This window comes from Pinus tabuliformis, chromosome 2_2 (genome assembly GCF_031772625.1).
Source record: "Pinus tabuliformis cultivar Carrire ecotype Pingquan chromosome 2_2, CPIR1, whole genome shotgun sequence".
NCBI lineage: Eukaryota > Viridiplantae > Streptophyta > Pinopsida > Pinales > Pinaceae > Pinus > Pinus tabuliformis.
Window position 1 is genome coordinate 271,968,861 of NC_142300.1, and position 25,426 is coordinate 271,994,286.

Genomic DNA, 25,426 nt, shown 5'->3' on the forward strand with positions numbered 1-25,426 from the left:
GTAATTATGAATTGTAGTTCTCTGCCTGTATTCACTTCCATCAATTACGTTGGATTTTAAACAACCACCACTACCTGTTTTCAATTTTCTTCTTGAGATGGCTGAGCACACGTGTTGATTTCCCCCACCGAGCGCTGTTCAAACTGGACGAGGGTGGCCAATTAGCTGGCCACCGATTTTTTTAATCCCAACCATCTCATTTCTCATGCTGTTTACGAGTTACATTCATGCAAATAGAGGAACGAGTTTAGTCACGTACCTGCAAGTCGTGTGTGGTTGTTGTGAAGTGCTGAGATCCTTCATTTGCTGCATGCATTTGTTTTTGTGATTGCATGTGGCTTGGCTGCTGATTTTTTGGTTGTTTTTTCTTGTGCAGGTGTCCTCTGGCCAGATCTAAGCTCCAGGCATTTGTTTCCACGTTCAAATCTGCACGTTCAAGCTGCTGCTGCTGAATTTTCACAAGATCAGAACTTGTTTTCGCCATTGCTCCCAAACGGTAAACCGGATCGATCTAAAACTTGCTGAGCACGTTCCTATCATCATTATGTATCTCCCATAGAAAAATCGTGATCAATGGATGCACAGATTTCGAGAAAATTAGAAAATGGCTAAATATTTCAGAGATCAATTTCTCGGAAACCGTGCATCAAAATTGGCTGAAACTGCTTGGGTAGGTTACCATCACTCATATGCATATCCCCATGAAACAGGTTTTGAAACGGATACACGGATATGGAGAAAATGCAAAAATGTCTGATGGTGATGGAGGCTGATTTCTTGGAAACCGTGCACCGGAATTGGCTGAAACTGCTCGAGCATGTTGCCATCATCCCTATACAACTCTCTATAAAATGGTTTTTCAAATGGATGCATGTTTTTCAAGTTATGGCAAAAACAAATTTTGTTCTATGTATTTTCTCTTCAAAGCATTTTGCAAGTTTTTGCATGGAAAGAAAAACTGAGCTTGGGTTGTGATGCAGGTATGGAAATGATGGAGGAGGAGTTTGAAGATTGTAGGAGGACTTCTGAACCCTTGAGGAAGCTACCATGTTCGCCAAACCACCTTTTTGAAATCCATTTCTAGCTTCCTACAATTTCTACAGGAACTTCCTGTAGAAGCACAATGAAGAAGCACAAGGAGGTGGAAAAGATGATGGAAAAGGGTGAGGAATGGGAACATGGATGCTTGCAGGAATAACCAATGGATTCCAAGCTTTAGATCCCCTTCCAAAATCGAATCTGGCTCGCTTGAAGGTTCTACAGGATGTTTCCTGTAGAAATATAGAACCTCCTCTAGAAGGCACAAAAACTCCTTTGTCTTTGTTTTGAGTGATCCACCTGACCTGCAATGTCATTGCTGCAACGTGGAATTATTCAATGGGAATTAGATTTATTTTTCTTTTTCTTTTTCTCTTTTTTTTTTTGAAAAACAACTAGGGCGCCTCATGGAGGTTTTCACCCTAATTGCCTGCCCTGGGCGCCTCCAAGGGAGGTTTTCACCCAGAGATCTTATTCTCTTTTCTCTTTTTTCCAACCCATTGACCGCCTCATGGAGGTTTTCAATCAATGAGCCAATCTAAGGCACCTCCGAGGAGGTTTTCACCTTAGATTTCTATTTTCCTCTTTTTTCTTTTTTTTCTTTTTCTTTTTTCTGTTTTTTCTTTTTTTTTCTACCCTACCCTACTTGAAAAACAAAATCGTTTTCAGGTATAAGAATACTTCCAATGGAGCCATGTGCACATCGAGATTAGAGAAAAAATGATGTGAAGGCTCGAAATGCATGCTTGGACAACTATCCGGACTTTAGAGACCAAATGATCTGACTTTGAAGGGATCAAACATAGCTGAGGAAGAGAGTACCGCTGCAACTTAGTGACCGTCTGAAACCATATCTCAATATAGCTTTGATATCCATGGTCCTTTTGCTGATCTGGATCATTCTTCATGTCACCTTCTATCATGACCTTCTCATCTTCCTCTTTTTGCTGATCTTTCTCTTGAGTACATGGAGGATTTGATGGTAACCATGAGGGAACTCTCTCGATCTCTGATTCTGATCTCTTCTCTTCATCAAGTGCAGCCCATGGTTCTTTGATCTGCTCTTTTGAATCTTCTTTTGCCGGATGTGGTCCTTCAATGCTTTCAAGATAATCTCTGCTTTGCAACACTCTATGGTGAAGATCATCGAGCTCAAGAGGAGTCATTTGGACATGTTGTGTCTCAGCATTGCAATTTTGTTGAGCTACTCCAATGGACAGGTTTGGAAATGGTGGTATGGGTAGCTGAGTGGGGGCGTAGATTTGAGATGGATGTGGATGGGGTTGTGGTTCGGCAGGCATTTGGGGTTGCCTTGGTGGAGCAGGAGGTGATCGTTGTGGATGAACAGGTGGTGGAGGAAAAGAAGCAGGAGGAGTGTTGTATTGGGGCCTCCACCCCTGATGAGGTGCATTCCACTGAGGCTGTGGTTGAGCATAAGAGTGAAATGAATGAGCAACTGGTTGGGCATAATATGGATCTGGGAAGGAACAAGGAGGAGGTGTGAACCAAGAAGGATGAGCAGGGGGACCCCAAGAAGGCATGAAAGTGGCTTGATAGGGGTCATAATAGGTCTCGGATGTCCCTTGCAGTTCCTGCTGGTAAGATCTAGGTCCATGCGGCCTCCTTTGGTTCATATAATGGAGTGGTTTAGTGGCTCCTTTGGCTCTCTGATATTCAACTTTAAGTCCAGGCAAGGAAGGGCACTGATTTGTAGGATGGTGTTCTTCACAGATGAAACACACTTCTAGGGAGTGCATTGGACATTCGTTCCTAGGATGCTTTCTAGTGCACCTAGGACAAAATATGACCAAATCGCTCTTGGCTCCCTCTTGCTTCCTTTGGATATGTAAGGTATCCAGTTGCATGGAAAGAAACTGCCTCATATCACTCTTGAAATCTTCCATTTGAGTTGCAAACTCATTCTTGGACAAGGTATTGCTTCCAACATTTCTACTTGTAGCCATTTGGTCCAGAGGAATGTTTTCTTCTTCTTCTCCCCTAGAGGTTCTTTAAATATGCCTTGATGTCCATCCAAGGGTTCTTCTTAGTCACAGCCATCGAAGAAGAGAGAAGGTTGGCCGTGTGAAGCAATGGGGGGTGTTGTGAAATCATTTTTCTAACTTATCTCTACTCCTACAAGGCATGAAAGGAAATCTTTTTTATTGATTTTTGTATTTTTCTTCTTGTACCTGCAAAACTAAAATAGATTGAATTGCAACTAACTATCTTGCTAAAATGAAAATACGAAATTGAAATGTAAGCAGGAAAGGACTAATCTATTTTGCTCAAATGAAATTGCAGGAATGAAATTCTAGTCTACGCTTGTGGAATTGAGATGCTACTCTATGCTTGCAGAAATGAAATTGCGGAATTGAAATGTTAATCTATGGAAGCGGGAAATGCTAATCTACTTTTTCATAAACGAAATTGCATAATGGAAATGAAATAAACTACTTAGCAGAAGATTGTAGTGGAAAATAGAAGAAAAGTGGCAATCACCAATACTCTGATGCTTCCCTGGTAATGGCGCCAAAAAGATGGTGGGCCCCAGTATTGTAGCAATAATGCTACAACTCCTGGAACTCCCTTCTTTAATTTTATCAACCCGGTAGTTCGTAACAAACTTGGAAGCGACGGTGTTGTATGCACAAGTACTAGCTCTTGCCGCAGCTCTCACTTGGTCAGCTGGCACAAGTCCACTAGGAGCTTAAGCCAACTTCTATGAGCTCTTAGAAGAATATTTTTAACTGATGAATGGAAGCTAACTCAAAGGAAGTTAATCTACTTGCGAAAAGAAACTGAAAGCCAAAAAGAAACACAAACCCTAGCAAACCCTAATTCTACCAGCTAGTCATACTGACGCAAAGGAGAGCATGCAAACTACTGAAAGAGATGCCATTACTTCTATGAAGGTAAAATACATGTGTCTAGACTACCTCTATCTGAAGAAAACATCTTTTTGTATTTTTGATTAAGTTGTTGGAATTATCATGAATGTGCTTTTAACTATTTTTTACTGTGCAGAGGTCGATCGAGGAGGAGAAATGCTTGGGAAAGGTTGGGAAGGTTCAAAGAGGGTCTAAGGGGTCCCTAACACCCTTCCAGAGAGTCTAACAAAGTTTGGCTGCCAAGAAACCGTGTTTATGAGCTTCTACAGGAAGTCTGCAGGGGTTCTACAAGATGTTCAGGATTTCTACAGGATGTTCTGTAATTCTTCTACAGGATGTTTCGAAATGGGATTTTGGAGCATGGATGGAGGGAAAAACATGGAGGAATGAGTATGGAGGTGAAATAGGGGTGTGAAGAGGTCTAGGACTTGGTGGATGAGGCTAAGGAGCGATTGGATTTGTTCAAGGATGGAGGAAGCGATGATGCACAAGAATGTAGGAATTAGGGCAAGGTGGGGAAAGTATGGAAAATGAAGGGTACGAATCATGGACTAAGGGTTGGAGCAGATTATCTGATGGATTATAGGTAGATGGAGAAGGATAACAGGTGCTCTGCAAGTTATTTTTCGAATTTAACAAAAGAAGACTTGGAAAATCAAGAACCTAATTACCTTGACCTAATTTGACCTAGATAATAGCAAAAGAAATGGAACAGAAGTTTATTTGCACAAAATCAGATGAACTAACTATGCAACTAAGCAATCATAACCCTAAGCATGCAGTCAAAACTGATATCAAGTTTGACAACTAAGAATCCAACACTAATACTTGCATGGTGAAGCAAAACATCGTTTTTGTCGGCAGCAAGGTCACCTTTGTCCCAACTCACGATCCCACTGAGGGAGAGGTTAGATCAGAGGTGCTTGAGCCCATTTTTCCAAGGATCCTTTATGTTATTATTCTATCCAAATCAATCTGAACATGAAAATCTACTTTAATCATCAAAAGCAACCTAAATAACACAACAAGTTTTAAATCTAAATAGCATATTTTACTCTAAGAATGCAGCAAAGACACATGAAAGTAAACAAAGGAGGTACTAGGCGCTTGAGATGGGCCCAACCCCAAGAGCTACAGCCTCCTAAGAGAGATTTAGAGATGGTGCAAAGCTGGATTCATCTTTATTGATCAAGAAATGAAGAGTTACATCAAAATTATCCACAAGGAGAACATGAAAATGAGCTGTCAGCAAAACTAATCTATTGCCTAAAAATCGAACTACAAAATGACTACAACAAGACTATGAAATGACTAACTACCAGCTAACCAAAATGAGGCCCTAAGCCTTCTTATTTATACAAATTGAGGACCCCAACAGTCCTCCTAAACTTTAGGGACTCGGCTACCCAAGACTTGTAGTTAACAACAGTCCTACTTGACCTGCTTGGCTGCCCTTGTGCAGATTGATTTGGTGGCTCTTGAACTCTGAGCTGATGGTGGATAATTCGAGGTAAGGGCCCATAAATGAAGGGAACACCTTCCTAAAAATACTCTCCACGAATTTGGCTGCCAAGTGCTCATTTCAACCATTGACTTTGTCTCCAAATTGACCAAAAAGGCTACACAAAGCACTCATTAGACTTGTTGGCATAATGACTAACCCAATTCACTCTATTAGCATAAATATAATAAAAAACATGCAATAAACTAATGAGAATGGTGGATTAAGTCGAATTAGGAGGTTGAATGAGCCCAAATAATTATCCATTTTTGGGGCTCATCAGTATTTTTCACAAAAATATTAAGAAGTTAGTTCAATGTTTGAAACCTTTCTTGTCTATATTTCATGGCATTCATCAATCATTATTCAATACAAAAACAACTTTCTATTTTAGTTGGAAAGTAGCCTAGTTACTAATCATTGAGAATTTATTGTCCTACTACAAGATACAAAGTTTGTCGAGATCAATTAGTTTAAAGTAGTTTAGTGCCTTGGCATAATTCACTAGCTATGAACATCTTAAATAAAAAAAGGATTTAAGGTAAATAAGTGTTGAGAAATTTGATACCTCGACAAGGAGGTCATTGAGTTTAGATAGCTTGGAAATAAGGTTAGCAAGTTGGGAATTAACTACAATAAAATGTTAATTGCTATTAACTTGGGTTTCTTTGAATTGGATCTATAAGTTTGGCATAAGAATCTTCTAAGGAAGCATTTTAGCTAGTATAGTCTTAGCCTTGGGTTTTCATCTAGAGAAAGTGCACAAGTAAAATGATGATGAGAGGGTGGGGATAGGGATAAGTGAATAGTAAAAGGGTTGTAGTAGGTCCACAATAAAAGGATTTCTGAATATTTTTATGAATGTTTTCAATGCTACTTTTTAGACTTGGGAAGACAGGAAAGAAATAATATCATGTACGAGTCCACAATAAGGGGACTTATGAAAGAGGGGTACCACTACAATTAGTATGAAACTTGGGATATATTGATATAAATCCCAATTAATGGTAATTATTTCATGACTTTATCCTCTTCTTTTTTAAGCTCTTAAATAGTTATAATCCTAGATAAATAATATTGTGATGAAAAATGCCAAAAATCTAAATATTGAAGATTGTGTAGGAATTACACAGCCTAGATGTAGGAAAAAGGGTTTTCAAGGACTAAATGGTGCAATATTTCAAAATTATATATAAATTGGTAGTAAGGAATAGTGATTGGAAGGTCCTAAAGACAAGGGAGGGGTGGGGAGCCTATGTTATATCTCTTGGATATACTTGCAAGGTACAATAGTAGTACTTATCCCAATATATAAAGGCTCTAAGGAAAGAGGTTTGATTGTACCCTTAGTCATACTACCCAATAACCCATGGATATAAGAGTATATTTCCACAATGTTTTCTTGGTGCCACTATAATGATGAGACAGTCAAGCAGTGGAACTAAGGCTAGTTTCAAGATATACAAGATTTTCCATATACTAAAGGGTACATGGAAGTGAAATACAAGTGTTCTATGATGCAATACTACTTGAAGGGGTAACAACAAGGGTTACATTAAGGATTTCCAACTAGATAAAACATCCTATAGTTCCCACATGTATGGTTCCAAACTATAAGTTTACCTATGTAATGATAAATCTCAATGTTCTTTATAGATGATAGAATATATCTCTAGCCTTTAAAAATAAAAAATTTAAAAAAATATGGAAGAAATTTCTCTAATATCACTTGTAATTTACCCAACGGAAATATTTGAAGAAACAATACAAACATTATCTACAATGACAATATGAGCCAAAATAGGATACCTTTATTATTATGAAAATTTATTCACTTCGATCTTTGACGATGAAACATCCAATAGAGTTGAGATTATAATACAAATGACTCCATAAGACATCATTAACAATGATTCTACCTCTAAATGTACTATTTCTATCCCCTATGAAAGAGCTATAAAAGGAACTTTCTAGTAAGTATTCTTACACTAATCATATCCACACTTCAACAAAGGCCTTATTTAGTAGTAATGGCCTCCATTACATGGAAATACATAGTATTGTATCTACTCTATGGGTCAAGGAGGTTAGGACCCTAACATTAAAGGTTATAAGGCATCATAGCTTTCGTGTGTTATTTCCTTTTCTTAGAGTCTTTGAGGGAATATTGTTTATATATTTGCAAGATCAAATTCATAAGCCTCTACATGAGGCACACTACTTATGCATTAGTGATCCTCGATCAAATAAAGAAAGAGTCTCATCAGCCTCTCCTCCACAAGGTCAAGGTCTTGCAAACTTGTCATTTCACTCTTACACAAACTCACTTCTTTTAACCATGGTCTCCTCCTCCAGAGATTTGACCCTAGCTAATAAAGATTATCAAAATGCAACATGTCCCCAAATCTATTAATTTCTAGACTAGACCACATTTGTTGTTCTTCCAATGAATCTACCAAATAATCTAGGTCTTCCTCCTTGATAGTGTGCACAATATCCACATCTTCCCTTCTTGATAGCATTAATAACATATCTCACCAAGCTTCAATCCTACTTACCTAATTATATAAATCCTCATCTTGGAGCCTTCACTCTATCTATCCTCTTAAACTCATATAATCATCTTAGAAGCATTTTGAGACCAATAATAAAATAGTTTCATAACTACAAAATAAAAATAAATACACATGCACCAAAAAGAATCACTTCCTTATACTTACACTAATTAACTTAATGAATATTTAGACCTAAGATTATATCTTATTCCATAATATTTCTCTCAACCAATTTAGTATAATAACATTTTTTTAATATAAAAAATTATTTATATAACAAAAGTAATTTCAAAACACACTTGTTAAGATTTTCTAACTTTTATTAATAAATATTTTAGGAAATATTGTGTGAAGAGTACTTTGATATACTATTGAATAAGGGATTTCGAAGTTCTTTTGATTATATCAATTAATATAAAGCTTTGTATATTGTAATTCATGATAAAATTAAGTTTTAAAAATAATATTTTATACTCGATCAACAAATAAACTTTATGTTATCTACTAAATTTACATCACATTATTGTTTTCAACACAAATCTATTTTAATACTAAATTTACTAAAAAAATAATATCCAAATAAAAAATTAATTTTAAAATTTAAATTAAAACTAAGTTCATTTTTGTATTAGTAAATTAATTTTATCTTAGTCTTATAATTGTTATTTTCTAACCAAATTCATGAGAGGATTAATTTAAATATTTCCCACTTTAATTTATTAACATTACACTTAACTACTTTAAGTATAATTATTTTTTAATAGACATAAACATTAAAAAAAAAACTATTTTTTCTATTGGATATGTTTGTTTTGTCGCTGGATTACATTTCATATTCATTGTGTTAATCTCTTCAACCCCTTGTGTCACGTCCCTACACTGGCAGTACTCTTCCAACCGCACTATAGTGAGGTGCGGCACTACCAACCATTTCCTTTTCACCAATACTTACGATTGTAGACTACGCCTAACATTCCATACTTAGTTTATTTTTCATTACCAAATATTATCTTTGTCCTTTATACAGATGAAAGCCCATACACATTCATCATCAACAACATTATACAATAGAAATGCACAATAGTATAAAGGGAGGGGCAACTCCCTGCAATATGAGTCTACCCAAATCAATATATATAATCTTCACTTTTTCAAAGTATAAGTTAAATCTTGGGAAACCCCAAATTTACACTTAGCCAAATTTCCAACTTTCGGCAAACTTGGTTGCCCAGATCTTTGGCGCCTCTGCACGGTCGCCACACGACTCACCAACCCTTCGTTCACCTTGTCGCACGATCATGTCATTTTCCCAACTTGGGCGCGCCTTGTCGTAACCAATTCGCCACACATAGGTGCCTCCGCACGAGTCACACCTCCGTTCAATACTCCAACACTTCACCATTTCCACTGTTTTGTCGTGCACGGTGTGCCCTACTCGGGTCGCCTGTCCACATGATTCTTCGTTTCAGCGTGCACGACACACCCTCGCCGGGCCATCCATCCTCATGTCCACTTGCACCTTCGCACGACTCACCCGACTCCACCGGAATGCCTTCACTCGAACTCATTCAACAAGACGACTTCACCCAAGTCGCCACACGACTTCACCCGGGTCACCTGACGACCTCACCCGGCTTGCCCGAACGACTTCACCTGGGTCACCCAACGACCTCACCCGGCTCGCCCGAATGACTTCACTTGGGTTTCCCGACAACCTCACTCGGCTCGCCCGAATGACTTCACCCGAGTCACCTGATGACCTCACCCGGTTCGCCTGAAGGACCTCACCTAGTTCGCCTGAACGACCTCACTCGAGTTTTCTACCCGACGACCTCGCTCAAGTTTTCTGCCCGACGACCTCGCTTGAGTTTCTTGCATGAGTTTTCTGCACGAGTTTCCCCGAAGTGTGGGCACATCCCCCTGTGCCCTTCTCACTTCTCAACCTACTCCTAACTTGCACTCCAACCTCAGCTCATTGTCTGAATGATCGAATGATGGTTTTCCTCCACAAGCCGTTCGCCTATGTATATGGCAGGTTGGCGGGTCGTGTCACCCGACCAACCTCCATTCAACCGCCCAGCCGACTCGTTTACTTGTGTTGTCTTGCCCAGGAGGAGGGTTGGCCTGCCCAACTTGTGGGACCGCCCCCTCAACTCACCCAACACCTTATAAACTCATCCTTGGCTCATTCACTTCGCATTTTTCACATGCTCCTCGCACGCACTTCGTACGGTGAAGGTGACCCGGACCGCAGGTCCTTACATCCTCCCCCACTTGAAGTCATTATCATCCTCGACAATATCTCATCCCAACAACCATCTATCACCAAGATATCCATATCAAGGCATACACCCCATCGGTATGTCATACATCGAAAAATCATCTCAATCCATGATCATCAACCACTTCGTCGCAATCTCCACATGCTGCTCCCATCGTGGAAGGTTTGCCCCTCCATCTCAAGCTCCATGCTTTCTACAACATATCGTGTCGACCTCATCATGTATCGTCATCGTGTGAACTGCTGCCATGATACTCCAACAAATGCTAACACATCTCTGTACATTGGATCCCCTCATGACTCGAACTAGTCGGGTGATCAGTCCAACTGTCACGCTCAAACCATAAGAATGCACATCCTCATGCCATCATCAGTCGTTTCTTAGAACATCCTGTCATATCATCAACTCGATCAAGAATCCATCTCCATACAAGTATAATCCATGGTTAGGTCCATGAAGTAACCTTCATCTCATCTGCAACATGCTATCCATGATGTTTGGTACCAATTGTTGAGTCCCAAACTTGCATCTTCCCTATACACCTCTTTAGCCTTCTTTTCCAGTTACTTGACCCACCAAGCTGTCAAATCATTTCATATTAGTTTAAAAACATCTTATAAAATGGTTTCCTAACTATGTCTTGTGACTGTTGTTTGATCTAGATTTTTGCTCAGTCAGCTGCGGAATCTTGTCAGTTTCCGCAGCCAGCTCATCCTTTCGCAACCATTTTGTTGAAGTCTATGTTACAGGTGTCTACTGGAGAATCCGGCCACATGGGCAAGCTGCAAATGATGTGTACATGGAACGTGTCCCCTTGGTTCAGCCGAATCACTCACAAAAGGCCATGGTCAAGGACAGTCAAAGCAGTGGTCAACCTAAGAGTTTTGCGGTGGCACGACTCTGTTTTTCACCACGTGAAGACCTGCGTGGCAAATTCCTCAATCTCCAGAGGTGTGCTAACACCTGTGGACCGCTCCGTGAACCAAATCGAACAGCCACCACTCCTTAGATTTAATTGTCACGGCTACCATACTGCTAGATCTCAGGACGTGGTTATTCACGTGTCTGTTTAGCAGCGCAGAATTTAGGAATTAGTTGTAGCATCCTCAGTTATAAATAATGTGTTATCATACGCTTGTTAGTTAGCTTTTTATATGTAATCTTGACTGTTTTACGAGCCCACTGTGCCGTGCTCTATCTTCATGTTTTGACTGCATTCTAATATATGAGAAGACAGTGTTCTTAAAGTTTAGTTTGTGACTGATTGTTCATTGGCTGAGGTTGCAAAGGGCCCCTGTACACCAAGGCTCTGTAACTACTGTATAGTTTCTTGCTTTCCTTCATTATGTTACTATTTCCATAATCGTTTGCTTGTATATATTACACTGTTCTGATATTCATGTTAACTGCTATCCATATTTTCTTTTATTCCTTCTCATGACTGTTAACTGATCAGTGTTTTTCTTTCAAGTTCTTGTAGACAGCCTGGGAAATTTCACATAGTTTTAATGACTAATGACATGAAATCATCTTGTCCTTCTGCTGACTTATTTTCTGAGTTTTAATTCCAGCATTGTTATTTCTTTCAGTTCTGTTTTTCTCATTTACTTTCATGCAATTTAGATATCATATTACTCAATTTGTTTATGATTACCTCCTATAGCTAGAGCGACTCGAATGGTGAGGGGTCAGAATATGAGTTGATGTAGTGTGATTTAGTTTACTTTTCTACAAGTTAGTGATTAGATTACTCATGTCATTTTCAGTTACCTCCTATAGCCTGAGCAAGTCAAATGGTGAGGAATTGGAAGTATGAATGTGTAGTTGGATCTTAGTTTCATTTTATGCAATTTAGACATCAGATTACCTTGCTTATAGTTTTTGAATTGCTTTGAGTTCAGCTTTTCTCTTTTTATACAGCAGCAAGGATACTGGGCTTCATTGTCACTAGCTCACTGTTTGGCACACTTTTATTTTCTCTTAGGAATTGAATTCATCACTGCAAGTTTTAAAACCTTTTTGAGAACTTTGAAGTTTGGAAATCATTGTAGAAGTCGCCATCGCCATCCATACTTGACTTTCAATTATGCCATCTCACATTAGGGAATCAACAAAAGATAAACCGAAAAACAAACCAAAAATCAAAAACGACAAAGAATTAAGAAATCGGTTATCTTGCATATACAGTGCACTTCACTTCAGCAGTTTATGACTCTCGGATTGACATTTTAAATAACAATTTAGGACACAGTAAATTGACCAAACATTTTGGCGCCATTGCCGGGGAAGTGAAACTAGGTAGCCAATTTCTTAAAAAAAAAAACAAGAAAATTTCAAGGAAGGTAAAAATCGATAACTTCTCAAAATATGCTCTCCTCTTGCACCTAGTGTGATCTGGAGGATCAAAAAAGAGAGTTATTGGTTTAATAATTTCTTGAGTATGCTCTCTTCTTGCACCTAGAGTGACTTGGAAGATCAAAAAGAGAATTATTAGTCTGACTTGAAGAAAAAAAAAATGACATGCATAGAGCAAGAGATTCTAGGGGAAGGTTTATAGCTAGGGCTAAGAGTTCGATTTTTACAACTCCATCTACTTCAAGGTATAGACAAGATACACCTCCATCATCTCCAACTCACACTCCTAGCCTTAAGATTCCTGGAATTCAAGAGGCAGTAGCTAAATTAGGAGACTCTCCCACACTATCCACTGAATCTGAGTTAGGAAAAGATCCTTTCTTTACTTCTACAGGAAAACACATTGTAATCGAGGAAGTAAAATCACCTGAAGAGGAAGAAGGAGAAATTCCTCCTCATTCGCCATTAGTAGAAGAACTAGAGGATTCTGAAGTCTCTGAGGAGACTATCATGGCAGAGGAAGTAGTAAACGGATTTGGAGGAGGTAGAGGTAGAGGTAGAGGAGGAGGAGGAAACAATGGAGGAGGTAGAGGTAACAATGGGGGAGATAGGGATGGAGATAACTCATTTGGATTTCCAATAGTTGATGAGGAATCTCAAACAACAATGAAAAACATCTCACCTTCTGTCCTCCCAAACTTTCATGGGTTGCGAACTGAGGATCCTGAAACATTTATATCTAAGTATGAAGTTGTGTGTCGAACTTATGATTATATGGAAGACTCTCAAAAACTCAAATTGTTTCCTTGAACATTGAAGGGAGCTGCTTTAAAATGGTTCATGGGATTAGTCACTCAATCCATTAGGACTTGGAATGATATGAAACAAACATTTTTGGATAGATATCTAGACTATTGTATGCCCACCAATCACAAGGATGAGGTATTCAAAATGGTGCAAAAAGAAGATGAAAACTTGGAGGATTTACTTGAAAGATTTCAATACAATCTGAAAAGAGAAAAAATGAATAACTTATATGAGGAAACCTTGAAAGCCCTTCTATTAAAATCCATTAGAGATGAATGGATAGATATTTTGAACATGATGGGAAAAGGAGATATATCTCAACTTCCACTTCATGATATAGTAGAGCTATGTGTCCATCTCTCAAGGGGAAAATCTAAAACTGGGAAAGGGCCTAGAGATCCTTCTCTCATCAGAGCAAACAAATCTGCAACTGGATTAGTAAGTAGGGCTGAGATTGGCAACATGCTTGATGAGTTCAAAACTGATATTTTAGGAGGTCTAAGTAAGCAACTAGACACCCTTAAGATACAAAACAAGCATAAATCAGAAGCTGAAGCTTTGACCATCTTTTGTCCGAAATGTAGGAAGAAACATGCTCTAAGGGAATGTCCCTTGGATGCAAAAGTTGTAGAAACATGTGTGATTTGTTTAGAAAACCATGAGACCAAGGATTGTCCTTCAATTCCTTGGCTCAAAGCTGTCTTTCAAGAAGATCCAAATTCAATTGAGTCTCTCTGTTTTTTTTCAAGGAGACCTTGGTAGGGGCAACAAAATCAAGGGTTTAACAACCCTATGAACTTTCAACCCCCACCAAATTGGAATCCTTGGAAACAACCTTGGTCCCAACCTCAAAATCCATTTCAATCATGGGTACTAGGTATGCAAAATCCTTATGGGAGATTTTCTCAATTCTATTAATATCCTCCATCTTTTCACAGTCATCAAGCTCCACAACTTCCAAATCAAAATCCACAACTTTCATTACCATTCCCACAACAACAACAACCTTCTCAACAAAATCCAAATTCCCAACTCTTGCTTCCATTCCAACAAAAGACAAATCAACTACCTTCCCAGCCATTGCCAAACCCCAATAATAAAAATCCTGAAAATGCTTACATGGTAGAAGGACAACAATTTCCTACTTATATGATTGTTCCTCTCAATGATGTACAACTCAGATCTGGTAGAGTTTTAGACAAGCCTTCTATAGATGCTCAAAAGCAAAGCATTTCTGAGGAAGATTCTCTTGAAGCCAATAAAGGTTCTGAGGCATCTCTTCAAAACCCAAGCACTCAAAAATAAAAAGAAAAAGAGTCAACCCCCACAACTCCTATAGTTGAGCAACCTGCATCTTCATCTACACCTCCTTTTCCTGAAAGATTACAAATTGACAAAGGGGTGGAAAAACAAATCTTGTTGCCTGACTATGATTTTCTAGATGAATTAAAGAATGTCTGTATCAAGATTCCCTTGTTACAAGCCATTAGAGAAATTCCTATTATAGCAAAAACAATAAAGGAGTTGAATCTCAAAAGACGAAGAAGGAAACCAAGAGATACAAAAAGAATCCACCTGGTAGGAAAAATTGCAAATAGCATGATGGGAAAAATTACCATGCAAAAGTATGTAGATCCCAGTAGTCCAATTGTCAAAACACATATCAATGGGGTAGAAATTCCAAATACTTTGATTGATTTAGGGGCTGCTATCAACATTATGAGTAGACAGACGATGGAACAACTAAAACTTCCTAATCTTCTTTTTACACCTACTTTACTGCAACTTGCAGATCGATCAATTATCAAACCAGATGGTGTATTAGAAGACATTTCGGTCTCCTTAGATTCTTGGGAATATCTAGTAGATTTCATGATTTTAACTCCCAAGAGTAATCTAGGAGGGCACCTACTCATATTAGGAAGACCTTGGCTAGCCACAGCTGATGCTTTTATCAGTTGTAGATTTGGGGATATGTATATTTCTGATGGTAATTCGACAAAGAAATTCAATCTGTATCTTCCAGCAAAAGCAATTACAGAAGTAGGAGATAATGAATGGGTCGATGATGAGGATACTATACAACCTGTCTTTACCATTTCTGAAATCAGTGAAGATAGTCAAATTATGAACACATTAGAAAATTTTGAAACATATTCATAATATGACCACACACAATTTCAGTTAGATTCTGACATTGAGTATTTATCATCTAGACAAATGTCTCTTTACTCTATGGAAGAGTTTGGTAGTTCCGCTATTGAGATCTTTCCAGGTAAAACATTGAATATCAATAGAAATTTGGAAAAATCACAACAGGGAGAGTTAACCAAAATCTTGCAAAAACATTCTACTGCATTTGCATGGGAATATACTGATATGAAAGGTATTGACCCTAAGACTTTCATTCATCACATCTACATCGAGGAAAACAGTAGACTAATCAGACAACCTCAGAGAAGGATGAATCCAAACCTTAGGGAGATAGTGAAAGAAGAGCTCCAAAAACTACTCAATGTAAACTTCATTTATCCAATTTCAGATAGCCGATGGGTTTCTCCTTTGGTTATAGTACCTAAAGAGAATGGTAAATGGAGGGTATGCATTGATTACAGGGAATTTAACAAAGCAACTTTGAAGGATCACTTTCCTTTACCCTTTATCAATAAGGTATTAGATACTCTAGCAGGCAAAAAGTACTTTTCATTTTTGGATGGTTTTAGTGGCTATAATCAGATTCAGCTAGCACCTGAAGATCAAGATAAGACCACATTTACCTGTCCATGAGGAACTTTTTCCTACCGAATGCTTCCTTTTTGATTATGTAATGCACCCGCAACATTTCAAAGGGAAGTACTAGGAATCTTTTCTGATTTAATCCATGATTGTGTATAGGTTTATATGGAGGATTTTAAAGTTTATGGTGATTCATTTGAAGAGGCATTAGAGAATTTGGAAAAAGTCCTTATAAGATGTAAAGAAACAAACCTTTCATTGAGTCATGAAAAATGTTTTATGATGTTTACTGAAGGTATTGTTTTGGGACATCATATTTCAGGGGATGGGATTAAAGTTGATAGATCAAAAGTTGAAGTCATCTCCAAGTTTCCTATTCCAAATTGTCAAAAAGACGTTAGAAGTTTTCTGGGATTCACTGGGTACTATAAAAGATTTATATAAAACTTCACCAAAATAGCATCTCCACTCTTCAAATTACTTACAAAAGACTGTGAATTCAAATGGGATCATGATTGTCAATCAGCATTTGAAACTTTGAAAACAAGAATATCTGAGGCACCCATTTTTAGAGGACCAAATTGGAAACTTCCTTTCCATATTTCTACAGATGCTTCAGATATAACTTTAGGAGCTGTGTTGGGTCAAAAGGATTTAGCTCCTTATGCCATTTACTATACCAGTAAAAATTTGACTCCCACTGAGTTGAATTATACTGTGACGGAAAAAGAGTTCTTAGATGTTGTTCATGCAATCAATAAGTTTAGACATTATATAACAGGCTATGAAACCTTTGTCCATACTGATCATTTTGCAATTAGATATCTAATGAACAAACCTGTTACTAATGGCAGAGTTACAAGATGGCTCTTACTTTTACAAGAATTCAATATTACTGTGTTGGATAGACCAAGGAAACAAAATACAGTAGCTGATTTCTTGTCTAGGATCCAAAATACTAACGAAGATTCTCCTGTAGAGGATAATTTTGCAGATGAATATTTATTTGCAGTAACTACTAAGACTCCTTGGTATGCAGATATTGCTAACTATTTGGTTACAGGGAAGCTACCTCCACATTTATTTCCTAGTGAAAAAAGAAGAATTATTCAGGAGAGTTTAAAATATTCATGGATTTCTAACGAATTGTTTAAAACAGGGCTAGATTGTGTGATCAGAAGATGTGTTCGGGAAGATGAAATGCCTGACATCCTCAAGGCATGTCATGATGAACCATGCGGTGGACACTTTGCTGACAAAAGGACGACCTATAAAATCCTTTCTTTAGGATATTATTGGCCTTCCCTCTTCAAAGATACAAAACAATATGTCAAAAGCTGTGACAGCTACCAAAGAGTAGGGAAATTAACTCGTTCAAATGAAATGCCATTACAACCACAGGTACTCATCGAACCCTTTGAAAAATGGGCTTTAGATTTCATTGGACCCATTAATCCACCATCTAAACAGAAGAAGTATATATTGGTATGCACTGATTATGTCACTAAATGGGTAGAAGCCAAAGCATTACTCTCTTCTACTGAAAATTTAGTTGTTAATTTTCTTTATGAGGATATTTTTACTTGTTTTGGTGTCCCAAGAGAAATTGTGACAGATCAGGGAAGTCAATTTACATCCAACATGATGGAGAAGTTGATGGAAGAATACAAAATCAAGCACAGAAAATCTAATCCTTACCATCCGCAAGCAAATGGTCAAGTGGAGTCTACAAACAAGGTTACTGAAAGCATCATCACCAAAGTTGTTCATCTACACAGAAGAGATTGGGCAGAAAGGCTTCCTGAAGCCTTGTGGGCCTACAGAATTACATGGAGGAATACAACAGGACATTCTCCCTATGAACTTGTTTATGGGAAAGAAGTCATACTCCCCATTGAGTTTCAAGTCAAAACTTTTAAGATGGCAGTTCAGTTGGGGATGGATCTATCAGAAGCCCAAAAGCACAGAATGGAGCAGCTGAATGAGCTAGATGAGATCAGACAAGAAGCAATTCTAAGAACTGATCTAGTTCAACATCAAAGAGCTAAGTGGCATGACAGATACATCAAGGAGAAAAAGTTTCAAGAGGGAGATTGGGCACTACTGTTTGATTCCAAGTTTAAAGACTTCAAAGGTAAATTTCAGACCCATTGGCTTGGGCCATATGAGATTGACAAAGTCTTTAGAAATGGAGCGGTAAGAATCAAGACCATTGATGAATTTTAAGCTCCTCTTATTGTGAATGGCCACAGATTGAAAATTTATCATAAGCCACTCTCAAAAGAGGAATTTGTCAAAATGCTTCAAGAGAATTCTGTAATAAGGTTGGTGAAGAAGAATCCTTTTTCCCCACCAGCCTAGCCTTTGTTTCTTTCAGTTAAAAAAAAAAAAAAGGAGAAGAAAAAAGAAAAGAAAAATTGTATAAGCCTGAAAACCAATCACTGATTGGCGGTCTTATATAGAAAATGTAGAGTGAAAATCAGGGACACCTGACACTCTATATTTTCCAAAAAAATTCTCTCATTCTTTCTCATTTTCACTCCACTTCATTTTCCATCCCACTCCATCTCCATTTCATTTTCATTTAACTTCACTCCACTTCATCTCACTCCATCTCATTCATTTCATTCCATTTCATCAATAAATGTCTCTTTCTGGACCATTTCCACTCAGTTAGTTATTATCTAACTGTCTTTATTTAGCCAAAGGGGTGTTGTGTCAGTTTTCGCAGCTGGAAGCAGTTTCTGCAGCCAGAAGTAGTTTCTGCAGCCACCACTCTGTTTTCCAAATTTACGGTCAAAATGTTAGTGCAATAATCATGAAAATGTAGGTGTGACTGAGCATATGCTATGGATACATAGAGCATCTACAAACATCAATAAGGAGCGGTTGAGTAAAGGCTAATGGAAAACAAATGACAAGGATTCCAAGGTACGAGCAAAAATTTCTTTCAAATAGCAATTAAAGGCACAATTTTACATAGTTATCAAACCATAAAAGCTCTACTATGTGCAATGATTATCACGATAGCTCCATTACCCATTACCATCCCACGACATTATTCCATAAACCATGCATTTATTTCTTAACAGTCTCATGATTGATTTTCAGGTTTAACTCATAGTCGACTGCACTTTCATACTCCACTTGTAATCATGGGATGTGACCTATTCCATTACGGCTCCTCTCCACCGCATTTCTCGCAGCCATTCATTAAATGTGTAACATTTCTCACGCAGCCGTTCAATTCAAAATCCCGACTTCACTCCATTTCCTTACCATTTTGTTAAAACCACCCCCTTCACATACTTCTACACTTCATTTTGTGAACTCACCTCGGCTGCTCATCCTCTATTTCCGCTTGCAGTCCCGGAACACTCCCGTTACCTGTTATCCATCTACCAATTGCAGCCACTGTTTTTCCCATAAACCCTGCAACCTAGCCATCTTACCTCTGGTAAACCCTCACACGCAGTGGAATTTTCAGTTGAATTTAAAATAGAAGAAAGGATGGGATGATTATTAAGGGCAGAACCGAAAGGACCTAAGTACTTAGAAGGTTATCCTCAAGTAAAAGATTTGCTGAAGAAAGTAAAATGGCTACGCTTCATTAAAAAATTTAAGGGCCATAATAAGGAGGTAACAAAAGCCTTTGCACGGTCTTTCGACGGCCAGATGGTGGACATTGGAGACTTGAATTTCACAGTCACTGAAGCAACAGTAGCAGCTGCCATAGACTTGCCCCAGGAAGGTAAGCATTGGTTTAAAAACGAAAGTGTGGACGAGCAGGCATGGAGAATTATGTTACGTAACCCAAGTATGGACGCTACTGTGTTTACAAAAGGAATTCATGTTCATGCATTAAAAGAAGAATGGGCTAGCTTACAGTTAATCATCCAATAGTTTATCACTTGCGAAGGACGCTTTGGAGCAATGTACATGTATCATGCTAGGTTATTGATGAACTTCTTAGAGAGTCAAACTCTTAATCTGCCTTATTTCTTACTGCTGAGTTTGAAAAAAATGAGTACCACAGTCCAAAAGAACATAGGAAATATAGAACCTCATTTATATCATCATGGACTTATAAGGATTCTCATTGAAGACCAACTGAAGAAAAACAAAGATACCTGGGAACGGTTCTTAGTAAGAAACTACTTTCAAGAGCCATCTGAGGCTCCTGAAAGCAGTACACCTAAGGCACCAAGAAGGAGTAGGAGAAAAGAAAAGAGTGCCATAATCCAAGACTCTCCTATTACCAAAACTCAAGAAGTTGGTCAAAAAGAAAAGGAGAAAAGAACTAAGGACAGAAAACAGAGAAAATTGAAAGGTAAAAGGAACATAGAAGAAGTCTACCAATCACCAGAGCCATCTATAGAGGAAGACTATCAAACATTGTCTGAGAGACTAGTGCATCTTCAAAAACAAGCTGCTACAGCAAAGAAGAAGGAAAAAGGAAAACAGAGCATAGAAGAAGGGAGTACTAGTCCACAGTATTTAAGAAGAAGCAGCAGGCTTAGAGGAAAGGGGATGAAAACACAAGTAAAACGACCCCACTTCATCGACTTGGGTGGGGAAACACCCGAGAAACCTCTAGCTGGCCGTAGTCCACCTCATCCTCAGCCAACTATTGAAACTAGTCCTCCAGATGTTGATGTAAGCCCTTCTCGGCCGGAATTAGAAAGCAGTCCTCCTCCTTAACAAGACTTTGAAGTCAGTCCAAGAAAAACACCCGAAATAGATCCAAGTCAACAGGAGGTGTATGATTACCTCGAATCTTTAGAAAAGATAGCTGCAGGCCCGAGTACATCGTCCACTCTGCCCCACATGACACAAGATGCACAAGTCCAATCCTTAAAGCAAGAAGTGTTTGAATTAGAGGTTCTAAACAGGCATATTAAGCAAGGAAATGAAGCACTTAAGGAGCAGAGCAAAGTGGAAAAAATCATTCATGATAATAATATGCTTCATTTGGGTCTATGGCAAAAGAAGAACAAAAAACTAAAGAAAAAGTGCAGAAAGTTGAGCAGGGAATTGATCAATCTCAAATTCAGATGTTTAATAAGGAAACCTAGAATGGTGGTAGCACCAAGAAAGAAGAAAAGAAGACTCGATGTACTAGTAGAGGCTTCAAAACATATCGATTAAAAGGGGAATGACTAAAATTTTGGTTGCATGAAGACATGCAACACCTTCACAGTGGGGGTATGTTGAGTCCCAAACTTGCATCTTCCCTATACACCTCTTTAGCCTTCTTTTCCAGTTACTTGACCCACCAAGCTATCAAATCATTGCATATTAGTTTAAAAAGGGCTTATAATATGGTTTCCTAACTATGTCTTGTGACTGTTGTTTGATCTAGATTTTTGCTCAGTCAGCTGCGGAATCTTGTCAGTTTCCGCAGCCAGCTCAATTTTCCGCAGCCATTTTGTTGAAGTCTATGTTACAGGTGTCTACTGGAGAATCTAGCCACATGGGCAAGCTGCAAATGATATGTACATGGAACGTGTCCCCTTGGTTTAGTTGAATCACTCACAAAATGCCATGGTCAAAGACAGTCAAAGTAGTGGTCAACCTAAGAGTTTTGTGGTGGCACGACTCTGTTTTTCACCACGTGAAGACCTGCGTGGCAAATTCCTCAATCTCCGGAGGTGTGCTAACACTTGTGGACCACTCCGTGAACCAAATTGAACAGCCACCACTCCTTAGATTTAATTGTCACGGCTACCATACTGCTAGATCTTAGGACGTGGTTATTCACGTGTCTGTTTAGCAGCGCAGAATTTAGGAATTAGTTGTAGCATCCTCAATTATAAATAATGTGTTATCATACGCTTGTTAGTTAGCTTTTTATATGTAATCTTGACTGTTTTACGAACCCACTGTGTCGTGCTCTATCTTTATGTTTTGACTGCATTCTAATATATGAGAAGACAATGTTCTTAAAGTTCAGTTTGTGACAGATTGTTCATTGGCCAAGGTTGCAGAGGGCTCCTATACACCAAGGCTCTGTAACTACTGTATAGTTTCTTTCTTTCCTTCATTATGTTACTGTTTCCATAATCGTTTGCTTGTATATATTACACTGTTCTGATATTCATGTTAACTGTTGTCCATATTTTCTTTTATGCCTTCTCATGACTGTTAACTAATCAGTGTTTTTCTTTCAGGTTCTTGTAAACAGCCTGGGCAATTTCACATAGTTTTAATGACTAATGACATGAAATCATCTTGTCCTTCTGCTGATTTATTTTCTGAGTTTTAATTCTAACATTGTTATTTCTTTCAGTTCTGTTTTGCTCATTTACTTTTATGCAATTTAGATATCATATTACTCAATTTGTTTATGATTACCTCCTATAGCCAGAGCGACTCAAATGGTGAGGGGTCAGAATATGAGTTGATGTAGTGTGATTTAGTTTACTTTTCTGCAAGTTAGTGACTAGATTACTCATGTCATTTTCAGTTACCTCCTATAGCCTGAGCGAGGCAAATGGTGAGAAATTGGAAGTATGAATGCGTAGTTTGATCTTAGTTTCATTTTATGCAATTTAGACATCAAATTACCTTGCTTATAGTTTTTGAATTGCTTTGAGTTCAGCTTTTCTCTTTTTATACAATAGCAAGGATACTGGGCTTCATTGTCACTAGCTCATTGTTTGGCACATTTTTATTTTCTCTTAGGAATTGATTTTATCACTGCAAGTTTTAAAACCTTTTTGAGAACTTTGAATTTTGGAAATCATTGTAGAAGTCACCATCGCCATCCATACTTGACTTTCAATTTTGCCATCTCACATTAGGGAATCAACAAAAGATAAACCCAAAAACAAACCGAAAACCAAAAACGACAAAGAATTAAGAAATCGGTTATCTTGCATATACAGTGCACTTCACTTTAGTAGTTTACGACTCTCGGATTGACATTTTAAATAACAATTTAGGACACACTAAATTGACCAAACACCAATTTGTTGCATGAAATCAGCCACATCTATTCCAACATCATCCATCTGCAAAACATCCATCTCCTCAAAGTGAAGAGATCATCTCATCAAACCACGACTCTCGATGTGCCACATCCGGGTCCATGAAGCTACCTCCATCATATCTGTAATGTGCCATCCCTCAGGTCTACTATAGAAACAAGTATACACCTGTCTCATCTATCCATGTGCTACCCATGATCATAGATCAATCAGCTCCCATGTGTCAAAAGTGGTTAAGCCTCGGCTCAACCCATGCCCAAGTGTTGCCACCAAGGCATCATCATCATTGTAACTCCATCACTCCAAAGTATCTCATATCTATCCTCCACATCAAGTCACTCTTCCAAGCCACACCCATACATGTACTCGAAAGTATGCACCCCATCCTACATGAAAGTCTCTGACCTCAACTCATCAATGCATCAGATCCTCTAAGTCCACCATATATGAAGTCCCAAAAGTCACAACCTCATGTCATCATGAGCTCCATGAGTCATCTCCAACCAACATCTAGTAAGCATACATGTCTCGGCCCAAAGGTCTCTGCAAGATGCCTCAGCTCTCCATGTAGTAAGAATGCTCCATATTCTACTCACAATTCCATCCAAGTCCATGGCCTTGTTGTACAAGAGTGCACAACATCTCCATCGGCTTGTAAGTAAAACACCACCATGTCACGTCAACAAATCTACCTACACAACATCCCTGCCTTGGAACTTCTCATTGGATGCCCATAAGTGACACCTCTATAAGTGCTCCTGCACAATGTCCATGAATAGACTGCCAAGCTCCATGTCTCCAACCTAATGTCCATGACTAAGTTGCCCATGTATCCAACTAAGTAGACCCATCACAACAATCAGTCATCATCATCCAAGTCTGCAAATCTTCGGTCTAGTGAACTCGGTCACCCAACCATATCATCATCACATGAGTCTCCATCATAACTCCCCCACTAAAGGTTCCACGAAGACTATCTCTTGGTCTCGGCCATGAGAAGTCCACCCAAGTATCATCATACCCAAGTGTGTGCCCTCCTCCAATCTGTCCATGAGTCATGTCGGGCACTCAGCCAATTCTCCATGTGGCTAAAGCATGACCCAATCCTCCACAGTGATTATCATGTTCCTCCCTTGTCACAAGCCTTTGTACCTTCTACCATAAGGTCACAAACAACATTGAAAAGGCCTGTAACAACCAACAATCCTTGCTTCTTCATACAAGGTCTCATCGTAGACATCCATGGTAAGATGCTCCCTTGCATCGACAAACTGGTGTTGCTCTTCCTTACATACAGTTCATCTACCAAATGCTCAACTAAAACACAAGTATCAATAGTACTTACATCATAATCATGAGGTTCCTCTATGTGAGTATCCTCATCCATCCATGTCTGCAAATTGCACGATCTTGGTCCAACTTGATCAATCTCAAGTTCGTCCTCTATCGTTGTCACATCTGCAACATTCTTAACTATCACAGCTTCTTCTTTCTTATCATCGCATTCTGCAGCTTCCTCCTTATGAGTCAAAGCTATGAAATGCTTCTTCTCAAGAGTTAGCCATTTCAACTTCTCTCGAATCAATTTCTTCCTTATCTTCAATTCCCTAAGTTCTGCATCAAACAAGTCAACTTCTTTTGCAAGTCGATAGGCTACGTCCCTATTTCTGTCAGAAATCCCTTCCTTGACCAAAGCACGAAGAACTTCCTTTGCTTTGAACAAGTCTTTGCCCCATTCTGCAAATCTTTGTTCAACCTTACTTGATTCTTCGAGTAGACTTTCTTCAAATTCCTTGAAAGTTGCAAAACCTATTTCCTACAAGATAGACATCTTTCTTGACTCTTCACCATTCACTAGGTTCCCCTTGCAAAACTGAACCAGCCTTTGATTCCACCTGTCACCTGCAAAACTTGAACTCCCTTTCAAGTCTTCGGCCTTTGTAGAATCAACTTCCTTCACCTGCACTCCACCTGAATTAGCTCTGATACCACCTGTCATGCCCCTACACTGGCGGTACTCTTCCAACCGCATTATAGCGAGGTGCGTCACTACCAACTGTTTTCTTTTCACCAATACTTACGATTGTAGACTACGCCTAACATTCCATACTTAGTTTATTTTTTGTTATCAAGTATTATATTTTTCCTTTATACAGATGAAAACCCATACACATTCATCATCAACAACATTATACAATAGAAATGCACAACAGTATAAAGGGAGGGGAAACTCCCTACAATATGAGTCGACCCAAATCAATATATATAATTTTCA

General features: G+C 38.6%; 1 protein-coding gene across 1 annotated transcript in view; it reads right to left on the reverse strand.

Moving 5' to 3' along the window:
* The window catches only part of LOC149192353 (WAT1-related protein At2g39510-like), a 64,146-nt gene extending 38,996 nt beyond the window's left edge, over positions 1 to 25,150 (reverse strand). Inside the window, exons 1-3 of the mRNA XM_089406167.1 lie at positions 25,054 to 25,150; positions 24,572 to 24,960; positions 24,350 to 24,437 (exon numbers count right to left, since the gene is read on the reverse strand). Coding sequence (XP_089262293.1) covers positions 24,350 to 24,437; positions 24,572 to 24,960; positions 25,054 to 25,150 — 574 coding nt within the window. The remainder of the gene's footprint in view (positions 1 to 24,349; positions 24,438 to 24,571; positions 24,961 to 25,053) is intronic.
* Between the last annotated feature and the right edge of the window lie 276 nt (positions 25,151 to 25,426).